General features: G+C 36.5%; 5 protein-coding genes and 1 pseudogene across 12 annotated transcripts; 4 read left to right on the top strand and 2 right to left on the bottom strand.

Annotated features, from left to right (window-relative positions):
- The first annotated feature begins 893 nt into the window (after nucleotides 1–893).
- Nucleotides 894–4,837, top strand: LOC142553283 (eukaryotic translation initiation factor 3 subunit C-like). Its single transcript, XM_075663432.1, is given in 5 exon segments — nucleotides 894–1,022; nucleotides 1,147–1,223; nucleotides 1,537–3,330; nucleotides 3,670–4,053; nucleotides 4,055–4,837. Coding segments are annotated over 4 exon segments (2,790 nt in total). The 5' UTR covers nucleotides 894–1,022; nucleotides 1,147–1,199; the 3' UTR covers nucleotides 4,643–4,837.
- Nucleotides 4,838–6,039: 1,202 nt separating this feature from the next.
- LOC142553284 (putative BOI-related E3 ubiquitin-protein ligase 3) lies at nucleotides 6,040–8,404 on the top strand (annotated as a pseudogene).
- On the top strand, nucleotides 8,394–9,811 carry LOC142553285 (uncharacterized). Its single transcript, XM_075663433.1, has 2 exons — nucleotides 8,394–8,504; nucleotides 8,883–9,811. The coding sequence occupies exon 2, from the start codon at nucleotides 8,892–8,894 to the stop codon at nucleotides 9,744–9,746; it is 855 nt and encodes a 284-aa protein (XP_075519548.1). The 5' UTR covers nucleotides 8,394–8,504; nucleotides 8,883–8,891; the 3' UTR covers nucleotides 9,747–9,811.
- Nucleotides 9,812–9,879: 68 nt separating this feature from the next.
- LOC142553280 (uncharacterized) lies at nucleotides 9,880–12,235 on the bottom strand. 2 transcript variants are annotated; one of them, XM_075663425.1, is made up of 5 exons: nucleotides 11,726–11,859; nucleotides 11,389–11,634; nucleotides 10,672–10,753; nucleotides 10,269–10,483; nucleotides 9,880–10,175 (listed from the first exon to the last, which is right to left on the bottom strand). In XM_075663425.1, the coding sequence occupies exons 1-5, from the start codon at nucleotides 11,743–11,745 to the stop codon at nucleotides 10,055–10,057; spliced, it is 684 nt and encodes a 227-aa protein (XP_075519540.1). In that variant the 5' UTR covers nucleotides 11,746–11,859; the 3' UTR covers nucleotides 9,880–10,054. The 2 variants fall into 2 exon arrangements, with proteins under 2 accessions (XP_075519540.1, XP_075519539.1); XM_075663424.1 differs by lacking the exon at nucleotides 11,726–11,859 and adding an exon at nucleotides 11,866–12,235 and having other exon boundaries at nucleotides 9,883–10,175.
- A 1,369-nt stretch (nucleotides 12,236–13,604) lies between these two features.
- Nucleotides 13,605–15,495, bottom strand: LOC142553281 (protein DELETION OF SUV3 SUPPRESSOR 1(I)-like). 6 transcript variants are annotated; one of them, XM_075663426.1, is made up of 3 exons: nucleotides 15,295–15,495; nucleotides 15,032–15,134; nucleotides 13,605–13,910 (listed from the first exon to the last, which is right to left on the bottom strand). In XM_075663426.1, the coding sequence occupies exons 1-3, from the start codon at nucleotides 15,478–15,480 to the stop codon at nucleotides 13,765–13,767; spliced, it is 435 nt and encodes a 144-aa protein (XP_075519541.1). In that variant the 5' UTR covers nucleotides 15,481–15,495; the 3' UTR covers nucleotides 13,605–13,764. The 6 variants fall into 6 exon arrangements, with proteins under 6 accessions (XP_075519541.1, XP_075519542.1, XP_075519544.1 ...); XM_075663427.1 differs by having other exon boundaries at nucleotides 15,032–15,132; nucleotides 15,344–15,495; XM_075663429.1 differs by having other exon boundaries at nucleotides 15,032–15,132; nucleotides 15,372–15,485.
- Nucleotides 15,496–16,423: 928 nt separating this feature from the next.
- On the top strand, nucleotides 16,424–19,017 carry LOC142553279 (uncharacterized). 2 transcript variants are annotated; one of them, XM_075663423.1, is made up of 4 exons: nucleotides 16,424–16,797; nucleotides 17,658–17,738; nucleotides 18,371–18,510; nucleotides 18,607–19,017. In XM_075663423.1, the coding sequence occupies exons 1-4, from the start codon at nucleotides 16,483–16,485 to the stop codon at nucleotides 18,860–18,862; spliced, it is 792 nt and encodes a 263-aa protein (XP_075519538.1). In that variant the 5' UTR covers nucleotides 16,424–16,482; the 3' UTR covers nucleotides 18,863–19,017. The 2 variants fall into 2 exon arrangements, with proteins under 2 accessions (XP_075519538.1, XP_075519536.1); XM_075663421.1 differs by having other exon boundaries at nucleotides 18,604–19,017.
- The last annotated feature ends 485 nt before the right edge of the window (nucleotides 19,018–19,502 follow it).

Genomic DNA, 19,502 nt, shown 5'->3' with positions numbered 1-19,502 from the left:
ACACTTCCATTATTAAGTTTGCATTACACAATTCTTGAAGAATATATATTTTTTGGGTGGTGCTCGATGAAAGTGATAATTTTTTTCCAGTCACATGTACGAAAATCTAAGTGTCTTTTACGTTAAAAGTATATTTCTTAAAATTTAGTGTTTTCTCCATTTTTATTGTGTTCCCATTGGTTTTTATTGTAGGTTCTCATCTCCGGACATGACAATTTACTATCCATCGTCCAATGGAAATGATGGTGATAAATGATAATGTCGGGAAGAGGGCACAATATGATCTGTTAGTTAGATTATTGCTTGAATAATATTTAAATCATCATTAATATGGTGAAAAATTATCAAAAATCTTTACTAATAGTTATTATATGATATGATTGAGTAAGTCTCTTGTGAGACGGTCTTGCTAATCTTTATATGTTACACAGATTAATCCTACAGATATTCACAATAAATAACAATACTCTTAACATAAAAATTAATAATTTTTCATTGATGACCTAAATAAGAGATCCATCTAACAAAATACGACCCGTGAGACAGTCTCACACAAATTTTTGTCGATCTGATTAAATGATTTAGCTTCATCATATCAAATATTATATCCCTTGATGGATTTCATGTCAAAAAATGACTACGTTTATATTTTTTAATTTAATTAACGTGCTACAACAATAAAAAGAATATTATGTTAATAATATGTATTTTTTTTTAAATACAATAAAGTAAATCTTAGATTATCAAAATTAATTGTTTATTGAAAAATAATTAATGGAAGTCTCTATATTAACTAATAAAGAATGTATAGCATTTTATATATTATTTTAAATAGAATATTATTATAAGATAAAAATTATTTATTTATTAAAATTTAATTATTACCAGATATTTTTGGGCAAAATATCGATAGTATTTGAAGGCCTTTCTCCTCGTAACAAAACCCTCGTCAGCGCCGCCGCAGAGAGACTCACCTTTATTCACCGCCGGTACTTTTTCTCAGGACGTCTGCAGCGACACAGGTTTGTGGATTTCATATTTTACCGTGATACTTTTGGGGTGGTTGGGTTTGAACAATAATGTGTTCAGATTCGAAATTTAATTTGATTTTTTGCGAAATTTGTTTTTAATGATGATTTGATGCAGTTTTCGATCAACAAGAGCCCCGAAAAACCAGTTCTCAATTTATTGGAGACACGATGGCGTCAAGATTTTGGACTCAGGTTTGCTTCTCTAGAAGTTTGTTTGGTTTAGACTGTGTATATGGATCTGTTCTCTTTGAGCTTTTAAAAATAATGGATTTTGGAATTGATTTTTGTGTAATTATCTGACATGAAATTTTTCTTCTCATCTTGGATGTGTGCTGAATTTGATGAGAAGCTTGAGGACGTTTTTGTAGATTAATTTTGAATTCCTTAGATCTTCAGTGGTGATTATTGAGCTGTATATGTGTGCACCAGCTTATACCGATGACATATTTGTTTTTTGCCTACGCTTATTCTTTCTGTTTTTATTTTTTATTTTTTGGGATGTTAGGGTGGTGACAGTGAATCCGAGGAGGAGAGCGATTATGATGAGCAAGAAGAAGAAACTGTACCCGTGGAGACAGCTCCAGAAACTGCTGCGAAAAGGTATTATTATGTGAATGAAAGTGATTCGGATGATTCTGATGGACAGAAGAGAGTTGTCCGGGCTGCCAAGGACAAGAGATTCGACGAGATGTCTGCCACTGTTGATCAAATGAAAAATGCCATGAAAATCAATGACTGGGTCAGCTTGCAAGAAAGTTTTGACAAGATCAATAAGCAATTGGGAAAGGTTATGAGGGTAACAGAGTCGGACCGGGTTCCAAATCTTTATATAAAGGCCCTTGTAATGTTGGAGGATTTCTTGAATCAGGCCTTGGCTAATAAGGAGGCAAAGAAGAAAATGAGTAGTAGCAATGCGAAGGCTTTGAATTCCATGAAGCAGAAGTTGAAAAAGAACAATAAGCTGTACGAGGATACTATTGCCAAGTGTAGGGAGCAGCCAGACCTTTTTGAGGAGAAGGTTGAGGATGAGCAAGAACCTGATGATGATGAGGATGAAGATGAGGAAGATGACTTTGATGAGGACCCCACAACTCTGGAATCTGAAGAGAGTGAGGATGAAGAAGAGTCGGGAAAGGAGGCTGCTGAGAGTGGACTAGGCTGGGAGAAGATGTTGAGCAAGAAAGATAAGTTGATGGACAAGCAGTTCAAGGACCCTAGCCAAATCACGTGGGACACAGTAAACAAGAAGTTTAAGGAGATTGTTGCTACTAGGGGCAGGAAGGGGACTGGAAGAATTGAGTTGGTTGAGCAGCTCACTTTCTTAACAAGGGTTGCCAAGACTCCTGCGCAGAAGCTTGAGATTTTTTTCAGCGTTGTCTCAGCACAGTTTGATGTTAATTCAAGCCTCAGTGGGCACATGCCTATCAATGTGTGGAAACAATGTGTTCAGAATATGTTTGTCATTCTCGATATTTTGACCCAGTACCCAAATATTGTTGTAGGAGACACAGTGGAGCCTGAGGAAAAAGAAACCCAAAAAGGAGCAGATTTTAATGGTGAAATCAGGATTTGGGGAAATTTGGTTGCCTTCCTTGAAAGGGTAGATGTGGAATTTTTTAAGTCACTTCAGGTGATTGATCCACATACACGTGAGTACATTGAGAGGCTCAGGGATGAGCCTACATTCCTAGTTCTGGCTAAGAATGTGCAAGAATATCTTGAACGTGTTGGAGATTTTAAGGGTGCCTCAAAGGTAGCTCTGAAACGGGTTGAGCTCATATACTATAAGCCACAAGAGGTATATGATGCAATGAGGAAATTGGCTGAGCAGTCGGACAATGGAGTTGAATCTGGAGAGGAAACCAAAGCTGAGGAAAGCAAGGGATTATCGGCGTTTGTTGCAACTCCTGAGATAGTTCCTCGTAGATCTGTTTTTCCTGAGAACAGCAGGGCATTGATGGATCTCCTTGTATCACTCATTTACAGATATGGTGATGAGCGGACAAAGGCTCGTGCTATGCTCTGCGACATTTATCATCACGCCATCTTGGATGAATTCTCGACTTCCCGTGACCTGTTGCTTATGAGTCATTTGCAGGACAATGTACAACACATGGATATTTCAACCCAAATACTGTTCAACAGGGCAATGGCACAGCTTGGGCTATGTTCCTTCAGGGTGGGGCTTATTGTTGAATCGCACAGTTGTCTTTCAGAGTTGTATTCTGCTGGCAGAGTGAAAGAATTGCTGGCACAAGGTTTTTCACAGAGTAGATATCACGAGAAGACGCCAGAGCAGGTATCTTTTGTTATTTCTAACTTTGTTTTTAATAACTGTAGCGTTTTTTCGTGGTTCTCATAGAAGTTTAATATGCTCAAGGTAATGAGATTTTTTACCTGCCAACAATCTTGAACTTTATATCTAGTTTAAAAGTCATGTATTCAAATATATCCCAATGAAATATTTCTGTTCATACATCGGAAAGATGGAAACATCAATTGTTAATATTCCTGTTATCCTGTATGTTTTTTGTTACTTCTGGATGAGTTTTCTTTGCTCTGTTTTCCTATTTGTTTATTTAGATTAGATGTGCATCTGGCTCACATGTTAATATCATCTGCTAATCAAAATCTGCAGGAGCGGCTGGAGAGGAGGCGTCAGATGCCGTATCACATGCATATTAATCTTGAGCTTCTTGAAGCTGTTCATCTGAGTTGTGCCATGTTGATGGAGGTGCCTAACATGGCAGCCAATGTGCATGATGCCAAACACAAGGTCATTAGCAAGAATTTCCGCTGGTTGCTTGAAGTGAGCGAGAGACAAACATTTATTGGGCCTCCTGAAAATGTCAGGGATCATGTAATGGCTGCTACAAGGGCCCTAAGACAGGGTGATTTTGAGAAGGCCTTTGATGTTATCAAATCTCTCGATGTCTGGAAGCTTCTTCGCAACAATGACACTGTTCTTGAGATGCTGAAGGCTAAAATTAAGGAAGAGGCTTTGAGGACCTACCTTTTTACCCTACTCACCCTCCTATGATTCCCTAAGTCTTGACCATCTGGCTAAAATGTTTGACCTCTCAGATTCACAAACACATGGTATTGTGAGCAAAATGATGATCAGTGAAGAGCTTCATGCTAGTTGGGACCAGCCCACACGCTGCATCGTTTTCTATGACGTTGAGCACACGAGACTACAGGCTCTGGCGTTCCAATTGACTGAGAAACTCACAATTCTTGCAGAAACAAATGAGAGAGCTATAGAGGCACGGATTGGTGGTGGTGGATTGGAGGGTCTCCCTCTAAGACGCAAAGATGGACAAGATTATGCTGCAGCAACTGGTTCGGGTGGTGGTGGTGGTAGGTGGCAGGACTTTACTTTTACTCATGGTAGGCAAGGTAGTAGTGCTGGGAGGACAGGATATAATGCTGGTGGCAGAGCACTAGGCGGCGGCGGCGGTTTCACGAAGGATTATACTCGAATAAGTAGTTACCAAAGCTCCCGGCATCATGATGGGGGCAGGATGAATCAGACCGGCTCAGCTGCTAGGGGTGGCAACGTTGATACATCAACTCGGATGGTGAATCTCAACAGAGGTATTCGCACGTAATGGGGAACTTTGCCTTTTGAAGTGGTAGCATCAGTTTTGTCGTTATTTAATTTATTATTTTAATATTTAGTGATCTTTGACATTATCATTGTTATAAGAGTAAGTACAGAGTTTGATTTTTTTATATAGTATCACTCTTATCATAATAATATACAGAGAAATTGATTATTCTAATTTATTTTAAAATCATTATTTCAGTAATGGTCTTCTTTATTACACATTTTGCATTATGTCTTATTTAATTAAAAAATCCTAAAATACCCTTTCTTTATGAACGAACACACATGTTTCATTTTCGTGATTCATTTATTTAATTATCTATTATTTTTTTTAAGAGTTGATTTAACATTTGTTATGTTTTATTTAATTTATAATATATTAATTTTTTTTAATATTCCTTACTTATATCAATAAACATATTTTAAAAAAATTATGAATTGCTAGTTTGAATTAGTGCATACAAAACCACCAAGGTTATAATATTTTAGTTACGATTGTTGCTCATCTAAAATAATATAAACAAAATCACCAATCAATGTGATTAAAAAATCTGATGGTTTCAATTAAGTCTATATTTTATTCTATGCTAACAGTTTATGAGTATGCACAACAAATTTTCAAAAAATAAAATGCATCAAAATGATACTCTCTCAAATTATCACCATTTTATGTTTAAATGCATGAAATTTATAAAATTATTCAAGTTGAGGTAAGAAAAGGAAGATTTTTCATACCCACGAGCTTAGACGTGGGATGCTTTCATAGTTTTATATTATTAATTAATTTTAATTTCTTATAATATTTTCTTCGAAGGATTAATTATTTTATATATGCATATACATATAGAAAAGAGTGGAAAATTAAAGCCATCAAAAGGTAGATTAATTAGGCCAAGAAAATGTAACAAAAACCAAACGGAAAAAAGAATTACTGGCTGTGGAAAACGAAAAGAAAAGCCACCAAACAGTCAGTCACACGATGAATGAATGGTAAAGTGAAAGCAAGGAGGAAAAAACAAGAAGATTGGGAGAGAGAGAAGTGTGAAAGAAACAAGAATTTTAGGCCAAAAAAATGGCGAAGAACATTTCTTCAACAACAAAGATTAGTCTACTTCTTGCTCTCCTTTCAATACCAACAAATGGAATCGTTTTTCTTAACCGAAACAACAACTACAACTCTTCCACCACCACCATCCACTTTCATTATTCTCGCCATTATTATTCTTTTCCCCCCTCCTTTCTGTTCACTTCTCTCTCTTTCATTATTACTGCTGTTTCCACCACCCCTTATGTCCATTTCCCTCGATATCATAACGGCAAAGATATATAATAATAAAGAAAAGACAGGCTCTTTGATTGTATTGCTCGTCTCTAAATCTGACCTGATCTTGGTGAGTTATTGGTTTCTTTTCTTTATTTAATGGGGTTTTTTTTTGTGAGGTGTGTGTATCTTGGGTTTTGTTCTTTTGTTTGTGATGTTTTAGTTTGGAGTTTGATTTTGTGGATTGTTGGATTGTTTCCTTATGGGATTCTTGTAATAGGTAATGGTCGATTCCTCTTTGTTTGATTTTTGTTACGATAATCGAATTCTTGAATGATTTAGGAACTAAAATGAAAACAAAGGTTGTGAAAATCTATTCTCTGACATATTTGCGGTACTTCTATGATTATTTACTTGTCTGACTGGAGTTCTCGTGTTTGCTGCATCAATTGAATCCAGATCATCAGCGTGACTGCTTTTATGAAAGATTGTGTTTTTAAGTAATGGTCGAGCTATATAATTAATTTTCTAAGGTCATCAATCGAAAATTCGACATTAATATTTGTATGTCAATGAAAGTTCTTGAATCTCATACAATATTGCATGATTTCAGGATGATGTTTGGAGGAGGCGGAGTTAATGAGAACACGGTTCTTCCTGCATTTGTGGGGGAGAATCGCCTCCCATTTGATAATAACACATTGCCTCAGCTTCGGTTGTTTGGACACGGTGAGCTCATTTTATACTTATTTAAGAAATTATAGTTCAATTAGAAGTTTTTTCCCTTGTTGCTTGATCAGTATAGACACAGCTTGTGTTTTCGTGACTAAAATCCTCTCAGATCTCTGAGAACACGTTAATTCTGTAGACTGTTATTACGCGATACGAATATGACCCTTCTTTTACGTTTTCAGCTTGTATGTTATACCTTTGTTTTATGGCGTAGGCTGTGCGCTCATGTGACAAACTGCCATCTCAGTTTCTGAAACTTCAGATTTAAATTTCGTTAGATGGCTACAATATTTATGAAGTTGTACAAAAGGATCAACCTAGAAAATGGGAAAGCTCCAATTAGATTTTTTAGGAGGTTAATTGGTTCTTGGTTTTCCATCTCTGTCTCAGTTTGGCTGGAAGCAAAACTTTATTGATTCAAGAGCCACTTCGCAGTAGGCTCTTATTGCATAGTCGAGATGCAGACACCAATGACGCATATATGATCCTGTGCGGACGGAACAGCACATTGGCACAGCCAAAAATCAAAATTGATACTCGAAAAATTTGTGTGAAAAAACTTAATTTTTGAGATAGTTGCAGGGGTATTTCATTTTTGTTACATTTTTTCTAGGATTATATATTACAAACGACATTTTAATTCTTGAAACTACCACCCTTCTTGATTCTTGATTGATGATAATTGATTTCAGATAACAATCTCGAACTTCTGTTTCAGCTCCATCTGTCCACGAGCATGCATCCTCGCATAACAGTGCTATCAAAAGAGTTAGGGAAGAAGATCTTCTTTGTACACGGCAGAAGAATTATAGTCCAGAAAAAGTTGCCAACATTGATGCTCAACCAAATCCTAATCTTGTATCGACGGGCCTCAGGCTTTCTTGCAAGAAAGAGGAGCAAAACTCCTCGGTTTCCTCTGACATCCTATCTATCGGCAATAACCTTAAAATGGAGATGGATCGGCAGACAGAAGAATTTGGTCGATATATTAAACTTCAGGTATCATAATATTGCATACATCCCTTCATGGGGTTAAAACAACTTGCTTTAGTTTTATACATTACAGGGTTGGAACCCGACCCTCTTAATATTTCCTAAAAACTCGGTACATAATTAAATATGTATACCACATGTATAAAATGAGATTTGGCTTCCTACAATTTTTCATTTTAGTTTTGCCCCCACGCTTCTTTTTATGTTCTCAACCTCTAACTGTGCCCCTATGTGTATAGGAAGAGAATATCCTGAAGGGCGTAAGAGAGTTGAATCACAGGCACACGGTTTCTTTGTTGAACACGCTAGAGAAAGGAGTCAACAAAATATTACACGAGAAGGCACTTGAAATAGAGAATGTAAATCGCAAGAGCAAAGAATTAGCGGACAAAATAAAGCAAGTTTCGACTGAAGCTCAGTCATGGCATTATCGAGCAAAGTACAACGAATCAGTGATCAGCATTATGAAGAACAATATCGAGCAACTCATGGCACAAGGCATGTCTCGAGCTCATGAAGGCTCGGGGGACAGTGAAGTAGACGATGCAGTTTCAGGCACAAATCATCGACAAATCATCAATGGCTTGGAAAATCGAGGTTGTAAAAATGGCCTTTTAACATGCAGGTCATGCAAAAATAAAGAAGTTTCGATCTTGTTACTGCCTTGCAGACATTTGTGCCTGTGTACAGATTGTGAAGGACTTTCTGACGTTTGCCCCGTTTGCCAGGTGATGAAGACTGCAGGTGTTCATGTGTACTTGTAATTCAAAACATCAAGCTTCATTAACCTGTTTTGATCAAGATTTGTTTCAAGGAAATTGTGAATTTCTAAGCAAATGAATCTGATCGATCTCTTTACAACAGGCAACTTATAGTGGTAAATCGATGTGGTTGCTACTCTTTGTTTTACATTTTTTGTATAATTGAATAAATTTGCTATAATATTTTTCAAGTTTGAGTTTTACCATATCAGAAATATTAATTTGGAATTTAATAGAATAAATTTTAATTTTTAATTATTCTATATTGATTGGCATATGAATATCAAACTATTTCAAAAAAATTTGTTATTTTATCATCTCATTCTCATGCACCTTAACACACGAGATCAAATGGCTGGTATGCCTTGTCTCTTCATTTTCAAATCTCCGACTCCCCACACTTATGTGTTATTCCAATCAACCTCTGGAACAAATTCTTCCATTTTCACTCCTTGTTTTTTCCCTTGCTTTTTGCGAATTAATCTGGTGTTCAGCTACAAAAAATGCTGGCGAGTGCAGTCATCTCTCCATCGCCGAGCTTCAACAGCTACTCCAACAGTAACTTGGCGGAAGTTGCGTCTAGGGTCGTTCAAGAATTCGGAGATGACGCCGATGAGCAAGAAAAACAAACTATCCCAGGAATCTACGGAGCGGAAACGTCGGATTCGGCAGAAAAATACGATGGCCGAGAGGAAAAAGAATTCAAATTCGCGTTTGTGTGGCGGGGTTCTGAATCAGTACTCCCCCCAATTTCAGCTGATGAGATCTTCCACAACGGTATGATCAGGCCCGTTTACCCGATTTTCAACCCAAATACGAAATATCATGGGAGCGTAGACGAGAGCAGGATGAATTCGGGTTTGTTGAAGGCCGGTGTGAAGACAGGGACTCCACTAAGGAAGCTTTTTACTGAAGAAAGGGAAACATCAACGATATCGTCGTGCTCTTCTTCGGAAGCGGACGAGTTGGACGGAGTCTCGGCTGAGATGTACTGCGTGTGGCAGCCAAAACCATCGGTGGAGGGGCGGTTGAAGAAGAGCAGCTCCACAGGTTGGAAGTTTAAGGGATTTCCGCTAAAGAGCCATAGTGTTGGCAGCAACGGCAGCTTCGCAATTGCTTCTCTGAACAACGGTGTGCGAAAAAGAGATGAATGTGTCATGGAGTCGCCTGCGAGCGAGCATGGTGTCTGGAAGGACGAAGTTGTGTATTTATCCTCGAGCAGAACCGCCAGTAAATCCATGCCGTCGCCATACAAGAGGGACGGCTGGAAAAAGTGGTCCTATTTGCCTTACAGACATCATGTAGACGGTTTTTTGGCTAATGTAAATAAGTTGAGCAAAAATTTCCACCCTTTTTAAGATAATTTGTTGGTATAAATTTGGATGTGTTTTAATTTCTCATTTCATTTCTTGATTTTATTGCAGTATTTTAGTGATTATTATTTATTCACATATGTAGGAGGATGAATCTATTTAAGAAACTAAATTTTATATATAACTGGATTTTCTCATTGACTTTTTTTTGTTATATAAAAAATATACATGTCATGGATTGAAAATGACTTCCAATCAAAATGCCTGCGTGGATCCAGGCAAGAAGATGAGACTACCATTGTGGATTGACTTCAAACAACAATGAACATTTACTGCTTAATGTGAGAAAAAGTTCAGTCGCAGTTGGGGGGATTTAAGCACTTGTACACAGCAGATGGAGGTTGTTTATAAGTTGGTACACTACTAGCATCTATGTATCTCACTTCGCCCGGCCCATAAGCAAGATCTCTATGCCTGCAAATTTTTGATAAGTTCAGAAATAGCTTCAAATCTGCAAGAACTCAGAATAATAACAGCGAAAAGTACGTGGTTTCTTGAAATGCGTGCCTTTTAAGTTCAAGTCCTACGATACCGGCTTGTAGCACGGACAGGTTATCAGAATCCGGGGAGACAATAATAACCGTGTCTTTGGAATATTGTGTTTCAAGAATTGACATGAGTTGCGTCACACGAACAAATACGTCCTGCACACTTTCGTTTGGTGTCCCATCATCAGTTGGAGGTGGCTTAATATTTGGAGAAAGGCTATCCGAGGCATAGATCTAGACACGGTTTGAAGAGACAAACAAATGATTTTACCTCAGTCGTTTCCACCAAATATCTAGGGGCAAAATGTATAGCGTTCCACATGATCTTTCACGCAAATAAATACATATCTGAATGTGCGGTAGGGTGGTTTCAATATGATTATCTGACCACATGGACTCTGTCACTAGTTATTGGGCGTTACCTCAGAAACAGAATCCAACTCTTTTCCTTCATATGCTCCCAATCCCCGAGCATCCAAGAAGCTATATTCTGGTACTATATGACTGTAGATAACTTTGAAAAGGCTCTGGTAAGAACAGCTCATTCCAAATGTATTTAAACAATTCAAATGGTCATTTCTAAACTAGATTCGTTCTGAATAAAATAAGCTCCAAAAAAGAAGGAAAAATGTTTTTTCACGAGTCGTACAAGCAAACGTATAAAGAGAACAAGTTCCGTATTCAAGGTTGGACTTAAAGTTTTGGGTGGTTGTGCTTGACACATATAGAAAGAAGATTAGCAAAAATAGGCAATTTTCATGTAGATTAACAAGCAAGTCTCGGGCGAGTGCCTAAGCCCTCATAGTCAAAGCATAAGATCATGCAACTCTCTTGTCTATATTTTGGAAAAAACTCACCCTAACAATTTGCACTTAAGGATCTCTTTTACCCGAAATCGCAAAAGCGCATGTTCCATGGATGAGCAATAGTAAGAGGCTAACTATTTAGACAATTGTGAATGCTTAAACACCAAAACCACAACACTGAAGGTGGCAGACCGTCAGACTCCACATCCAACAGTTATCACCTCGTGCCAGAATTATAAATGTCGGGACGATATTTGATTTTAAATCCAATATAACTTCACAGAGAAGCATATGCGAACAAACAAATTAATACCAAAAATCATCGTCTGTTACCTTCTACCGACACCATTAACTGCTGCAATTATTTCAGCAGCTTGGTACGCCCTCTGAGTTATAGAAGGCCAAATCCAGCAGTTGCCTTCACATGCCCCCATTGATTTCAAAGCCAATGCAGCTTTCACAGTCTGTTTCTTCCCTATCTCCGATAACCCATTATCCATCGATGTTTTAGTCACTGGGTTCGTGTTAATGATTCCCGAACTCTCATATTCTGACTCCCCTGCTCTCACCAAATAGTACCTACATCCATTCCACAAAAAGCCATAATCTAAAACGGATTGATTAACTACACGATATCAGCAAAAGGAATAATTTTTTAAAATGGGTTCACCAGGATTCAGAGAGTAGCATATCAAACACATGAAAAAGGCTACTCCCATGACCGATTCCAGAAAATAGAGTCAATATCAATTATCAAGCATAAAATACAGAATAGACTTGTCTTTGCATGAACGTAATGCAGACAATTACTTATTGACAAGGCGAAAAGGGGGCATCTGAAAGAGTCCACGTGCTTGGGAAACTGGTAAAGCTACGGGGTTTCCAACATTTATTGGATTATTACTAAGTTGAGGAGATATGATGAAAGGGGTGACAGCAATGGACAGAGAAGCGAGAAACTCGCGACGGGTGAAGGATGCGACTGGGAAAAGTTTATGAGTCGACGAAAATGGGGGAACAGATGAATTAGAAGTCGATGAGGTTGCAGGTTTCGAAGATACGCACGTTGTTGCAGGCATTGCGTTTGTAAGATGGAAGTGTTTTTTCTAGAATCTTCGGGCATTGGATTTGAAGGCTGTGAACACAAATGTCTACGCATGTATAATTACATTTTAATCCTTGGAAGGCAAAGAGATTTACAATGTGCTGTGACTCTACTAAAAATATAAAATGAGGGCTGAATTTGTACTCATAACATAGAAGTGAATTTCATGTATATGGTGATTTTTTTGAGAGAGAAACTGATTTCATTATATCATACACATATCTGTGTGTATAACCTTTGTCAAGAATATTGAAACCATTGAGTAAATCCAAGCAAAAACATAAAACATGAGCTACTTTATTCGCAGAGCACGAACAATAGTGGATATGATCTTCAAGCTTGTGAATGCAAACTTCCCTTGATCATAGAAACAATCATAGCATCCAAAGAAAAAGAGATGGTGGAGATTTAATGAAGGATTTGTAATAATAGTTTTCATTGGATATGCCCTGCTTCTATGCAAATACTTGCTGTTTTTGATTAACTCTTCTCCATATTAAGATTTTATTCAATAATTTGAACAAGAAATGAGAAAAGTATTTATGCTGTTTTGTCATGTTCTAATCATTCTTACGGTACCAGACTTTAAGGTAATAGGTTTGTTCGAGGACGACGCAGGTGAGTAGGGATGTAAATGAACCAAACCGTTTGTGATCTATTCGAAGCTCGATTCGATAAAAGCTCGTTTGAGCTCGTTTAACGAGTCTCGTTAAGATAAAAAAAATCAAACTCAAGTTTTACAGTATTCGGCTCGTTAGCTCGTGAACATGTTCGTTGGTAAGTTCATGAGTAATCTTTTAGATGAAAAAATAATAGTTTTGATATTGATTTATTGATTTTGCATATTATTTATGAAATATATAGAAAAATCTATTAAATTTATTTATTATAATAAATTTACAATTTTTAATAAAAATAATATAATTTTCTTTAAATATATAATTTACTTTTTAATTAATTTAATGAAAATTTAAATGTATAATTCATATTTATTAAGCTTGTTTAGACTCGATAAAGACTTGAATAAGCTCGTGAGCCATGCATATATTCGTTAAATAAAGCTCGAGCTCGGCTCGATTATAAACGAACCAAGCTCAAACATTCAAAAGTTCGACTCGGCTCGACTCGATTACATCCCTACAGGTGACTTAAGCAGTCGCTCCCAAGTATAACGTATATCTTAAATTGGATGGTCTCAGCATTTTGAAAAGGAAAGAAACTAACAGAGATGAGTATGGATAATTTACGTGTTAAGATTCTAACCTTTTACGTGGAATTATTGTTTTAAAATACTTTTTGAATTACATTCGGATAGCTCATATTCAATTCCATGTAGAAAATGTGTTCAAAACTCATAATCTCCAGCCACACGAACGATGCAACAAAATTAGACTTATCGCTGCAACATTCATATCAAACGGCACAAAATATCAGAAGTCTAAGAAACGAGAAATTGACAAGCCATTTGGATGATGAAAATACGTTCACAGATGAAGAGCATTCCAAATTTTTGCAGACTTCAAAAATCATGTCTGGTAAAAGTTGGCAATCAGAAATACAGCAAGCAAAGTTATCATAACATAGAAGTACTAAAATGAAAAAAGTCATGTCGACTTGGCCTCGTTCTTCCCAGCGTTCCCCTCCAGTTCTCTCCTTAGCTGTAAGGAGAAATCATCATTGAGATCATCATCATCCCAATCATCTTCCCATTGCTGCAGCGCTTCTTTGGCTTCTTCTTTGTCCTCCAACTCTAAAAATTTCATCGCCATGAGCATTAAAAACACAGAAAATGCACAAAATAGTATTAGATATATTTGGAGTCTCATTCAAAGAACTAAGTTCGACCAGAAAGGAGACCACTGAACAAACATCCAATGAACCGCCAATTTGTTCTACAATCTAGCCACAGAGTTCTACAATCTAGCTACAGAAATTATCGCCTCAGGTACTAAGAAGAAAGAGAGGCAAAAAACTGACAAAAATATTAACTATTGAAATACAATGTTTGTTTTATTTCCATAAATAAAAAAGAAACAAGTGAGTTGATTATGGTAATTCAATAACCATTCGTCTTATTTGTCAAATAATTCAAATATGAATCAAAATTCAAATCACTGAAAACATATGAGCTGAGAATTCATACATGACCATATATTCATTAACTTTTGCTATTATTGCTAAGCATGAATTTCATATAAACATCCAATGCAGTAAATGGATCTTGATAATTGATGGACAATGACAGTAAAACTTAATGAAGGGATTGACCTATTAGTCTTAGGGCTGAAATAAAGGGAAGACTTATGAAACCAGTAAAGCTTTACAACTAGTAAAACTACACCAATCACAAATAAATGTATTAAATGCTAATTGATGAAGCTCTTGCAGCTCACCATTACTAAGATTAGACACTTCAACAAATCTTATTTTTATAGTTCAATCTTTGATTCCATTGTCGTTGAAATATTTATCCTTAACTTGCCTCAAGGACTACACATAACCTCAGAACTAATTCTCAAGGCTAACAAGTATGAAATACCTATCCAACAGCCTAATTTCTAATTATATGCAGTAAAAACTCACAACTCCCTGCAGCATAAGCAAGCAAAACTAAATAAGACAAACGTAGAATCAGATGAAACTTGCTCCGAGTATGCAGGATAGAGGACTCAAATTTGCATATTTAGGACGAATCTCAACAAAGCTTAAATTAAGCAACAAGTTTCAATACAAGAACGCCAGCCCATAAACAAATTGAAAAGAAAACATTCAAGACTACCAAACCCATCCATAAAATGTGCAATATTCAAATAAATGATTGTAAAACTCTTATGAATACACAAAAATATAGGCAATGGTTCGAAAATTTACCGTAATCAATTTCAAACTCTTCAAACTCGTCATCGTCTTCAAATAGATCCATTTTCGCTTCTTCTGTTGCTGGCTTTGGTTGTTCAGTCGCCATTCCTACTCTGTGTAACGCATATAAAGCTCAGTATCCCTACATATAACATTATTTGAAGCATAACTCTACCAAAAAAGAGAGACGTTATTTACAGCATACACATGTATTCAACGTTTAATATACAGAGTAAATAAGAAAATTCAGTTCAAAACCTATTCCAAATCTAGCTTGTTGCGGTTAAAATAAAATTGTTCGCAGATTCACGGATAGCAGAGAACCTGAGAAATACGAAAGGAATCAACTTGCTGGATGATACCACAGATTTGGATATAGCTTTTCTAACCCTAGAAGGATATTTTAACTGGAGCTCGTATTTAGGGAACACAAAAGTGCAAACGGTGTCGTATAGCATCATCGTTCGGTCCCTATATTTCGTCTTGCCCTCCTGGAAGTGGGAAATTACAAAACAGCCCACGACTAATTGGCGACTTTCTTATGCATCCTTGGTAGCCTGGTAAGTTGTAGGTAAGGTAAGATAAGCGCGGTTTTGTTTCTAATTTATTTTGATATTTGTAATTATATTGTAGAATAAAAATAATTTTATAGTTTAAATAAAAATAGAGATAAACATTTTAGTTTTTTTTTTTTTTAATACATTCATTCTTCATTGATTCAAATCAGAGTTATTACAATCATGAAGTAGAATATCTGTAATAAGCTCGGGACTGTCGTAATAAATAAAAAGACTAGCATAAGAATTGGCCGCCCTAGTCAGAGTGTGAGCAACCATATTCGCTTGTCTTCTGACAAAACGAACTTCGTACGAAGGTTCTTGATAGAGAAGGGAGCAACATGCAGCAACAATCGATCCAAATTCACTACGATCCGTCAACTTTGAGGCTATAGCATCTACCACCAGTCTGGAGTCTGTTTCGAATATAATGTTTTGTAGTTCCAATGAGATAAACATGTTAGTTATAAACTGAAATAACTGATCAATAAATATTTCACAACTTTAATATAGTGTATGTTATGGAATGACAATGAAATGCATGTAGAAATAATTTATTATGTGAGACGACGTGTCGACTCGATTCATTTATTTTTGTTATGAAAAACTAAGATAAAATATTCACCTCACAAAAACTTGTATAGATGATTAAACTTTTAAATTGACATCGATTTCGTAAATACGTCAATAATATAAAGATCAGACGTCTATATAAACTGCGGATGAAGATAGACTAGTGGGTTAATTTAGGTGTTATTCACCATATTGAACTTACGACATACTATAATATATTTTTTAAATTATAAATTCGAATTTAATAAATTATACTAATCTTGTGACGGCTAACGCGACATGATTCACCACTTTGTTGAGGCTTGAGAGGGAACAAAGCTGCACACGCACAAAATGCCGGGCCCGGGCCCTCACATGATATACGCTCTCGGGTCGGGCCAGGCTCTCCTTCATGCAACCAACGGGCGGTTCGGGCCACACCACTGCGTTGTGTACACGATCAATTCCTTCTTCGGGCCGGACATAGGTTCGTTCGCCGAGTGGTTAACTTCCACGCTGGGTTTGGGCCGGGCTCTAGGCTCCTCCGTCGAGCCGTGGATACACGACCCCTTGTACTATGTTCTGATTTTGGGTCTTCCTTTGACGATGCTATATTGTTGGGCTTCAAGAATTCTCCTCCAAAAGGGTCTTCTTGCTTCCGTTTCTGGGGTCGGTATATGAATGAAGGAAAGAGTGAATATTATGCAAGAATTATCATTTTTCTAGCAAATTTTCAGCTGAATTTAGTTCAATTATGGATGCTTCTTGATTTCTGATTATTCGTAGCTGTAAATTTTTGAATATTTTGCAGCATATATTATCGTTTGATCGTGATTCTGAATCGTGGTTGTTGACAAAGAAAGTAATTACTGATCTAGGGTGGACTCGGGTTTTCGGATGAAGTCACACGATATTCCATAGTAGCAGGAAAGAATACTTGGCTGCGTGCAGCAGCATCTTAGCGAACTCTTCTTTGGTCTTTATAATGCAACTGGAGGTAGAAATTTCGTAAAGATGGAACTAAAATTCGAAATCATAGCTCATTATGTAGACAACACTTATACATATAAACCAGTAGGAAAATTTTAGAGTTAGGGGCCTACTTCCAATCCATGCCGTCGCTGTAATTCTGTCGCCGTACTTCACATTTTGAAGTTGGACTCCCCTCCCAAAAGGATCGGGATATGTATTTTGATTATTTTTGAAGGTTCATACTTTAGTATCTATTTTACAGATAGAAGGTATCTGGATGGCTGAAAGAGCTTAGAATGTGGTTGATTTGAAAAAACTTGTTGTGGGTGGTTGATCTCTCGAAAAGGCCAACAAATTTTTTATGACTCGTTTATTATTCGTAATGTTAGTCTTTTTGATCCCATGTATTATCATCATATTGAATGAAAAATTAAGGACTGCAAATGCATTACAAGATCCTTGGATATATATAACCATCTATTTATGAATTCGAAATCTTGTTAAGTGTATCAATAAATGCTTATAGCCTATTAATTATCAAGAATTTCATGGTGCAGATACCACTAACGAGGAGACAATGCTTCTTGTTGTTATCTGCGGGATCATTATCGCATTTTTTCTTGGATCACTTGTTTGAGGTAATACACTATTGGAGTATACGTCCGCCCAACAGCCAATAGTTGGTTGATTTTAATAGATATTCTGAGTATTTTGTATTTCGAATATTAGTATTATAATTAGCAATCTTTCTCTTCATACTCACTCAAATGGTATTGATAAAAACCGCGGGGGTTGCTATAGTCCATTTAGAAGTATTTAAACTATTGTTCGTGGTCATTGGAGTGGTTAGGGTACAAATTTGGGGAAGCATGGTATTCTAACATATACACCAATCTATGCGAACCTATGGCTTCTATCTGAAACTTTTATGGTAATTATTTGTAGTGGTTAAGTATTGTTAATGGAGGGGTCTTTTTGTGGGTTGAATTCATTAAAGGCAAAATATATATGTAGAAACAGAACTGGCGGGATAGGGGGAAGGCGACAGGGCTGAAGGGTAGCAGAGTATTTCAAAATTAAGCTGGAGATCTATTGATAGGCTTCGTGTCGGGCTGAACAAAGGGCACCATAGTGAGTAAATTTGTGTCTGTGTTGATTGAGCTTTGATATTTTGTTTCCCGTTATTGTTCAAAATTGCTTTCCTACTTCCAATATTCATTTGCATATGCACAGACATTTCTTTCTTGTTGGTGACTCATTTAGTTTACAGGAGAATGGACATTCTACAATGTACACTTGGATCTTAAGCACCGGTTGGTGGAAGAGCCGAGCCCCGATCAACCCTGATGCTGTTGTTGTAATTGCCATTCTGTGCACAATCTTAATCTGTGGTTTTATTTATATCAACAGGTTTTACTCACTCTGTCTTATGCAACCATATAACCATGCTTCATTGGGTTTCAAGAATCGTTGTTTAGAAGCTTGTTATTTATGATTGTCCAGCAGATTAAAACCCTTGGAATCACTGAGAAAACGAACCGAAAGATCCACCAGATTAACCCTCATAGTCGCAATCGTTTACTGCCTATGGTGCGCGATTCAGGTTTATTTGGTTAAACCTCCTCGACCAGCTGTCGGGGAAGAGGCTGATCTTGGAGTTCTAGTGTTTCTTGGTATTTACTTTTTCTTGCCTCAGTGGTTGTGCATTCTTTCGATGAATCCAAAGGAGTTTCAAGATTCGACTGAACAACTTCCACTTTAGCAACCATGTAATATAGTGTGTTAGTAGGATTGTGTTGGGATCCGTGGAATAAGTGAAATCAGGTTTGGTATTATCGTGTAAAAATTGAATTAAATGTAATGTTTTTTTATTTGCAACAATATTATAAAATTATTCAAAATAAAATTTAATACTGAGATGTCTTTGTACTCCAGGCAATTTGGCTATGGAATTCTTTTATAAATGAAAACAATATTTTAAAATGGGCAAAAACTTGTGTGAGACGATCTCACAGATCGTATTTTGTGAGACGGATATCTTATTTGAGTCATACATGAAAAAATATTACTTTTTATGCTAAGAGTATTACTTTTTATTGTGAATATCGGTAGGGTTGACCCGTCTCACAGATAAAGATTCGTGAGACCGTCTCACAAGAGACCTACTCTTTAAAATATTAAATTAAAATAATGATGATCAAATCTCATCTTCCCTGAGTTTCCTGAAACCACAGTTTAGATGTTGGTTGACTAAATATTTGTTTGAGCACTTTATAAATTTAAATAATATCCTTAAACTGTTAATATTTTGTGTGATCATAATATCCCATGGATTCGAAAACAAATTATTAACAGTTATACTCAGTTCAAAAAAAAAATCTGAATAAAAAAATATCATAATG

Source organism: Primulina tabacum, chromosome 8 (genome assembly GCF_025594145.1).
Source record: "Primulina tabacum isolate GXHZ01 chromosome 8, ASM2559414v2, whole genome shotgun sequence".
In the NCBI taxonomy this organism is placed as follows: domain Eukaryota; kingdom Viridiplantae; phylum Streptophyta; class Magnoliopsida; order Lamiales; family Gesneriaceae; genus Primulina; species Primulina tabacum.
The sequence above is the reverse complement of the archived record's forward strand: the minus strand, read 5'-3'. Positions and strand labels throughout refer to the sequence as shown.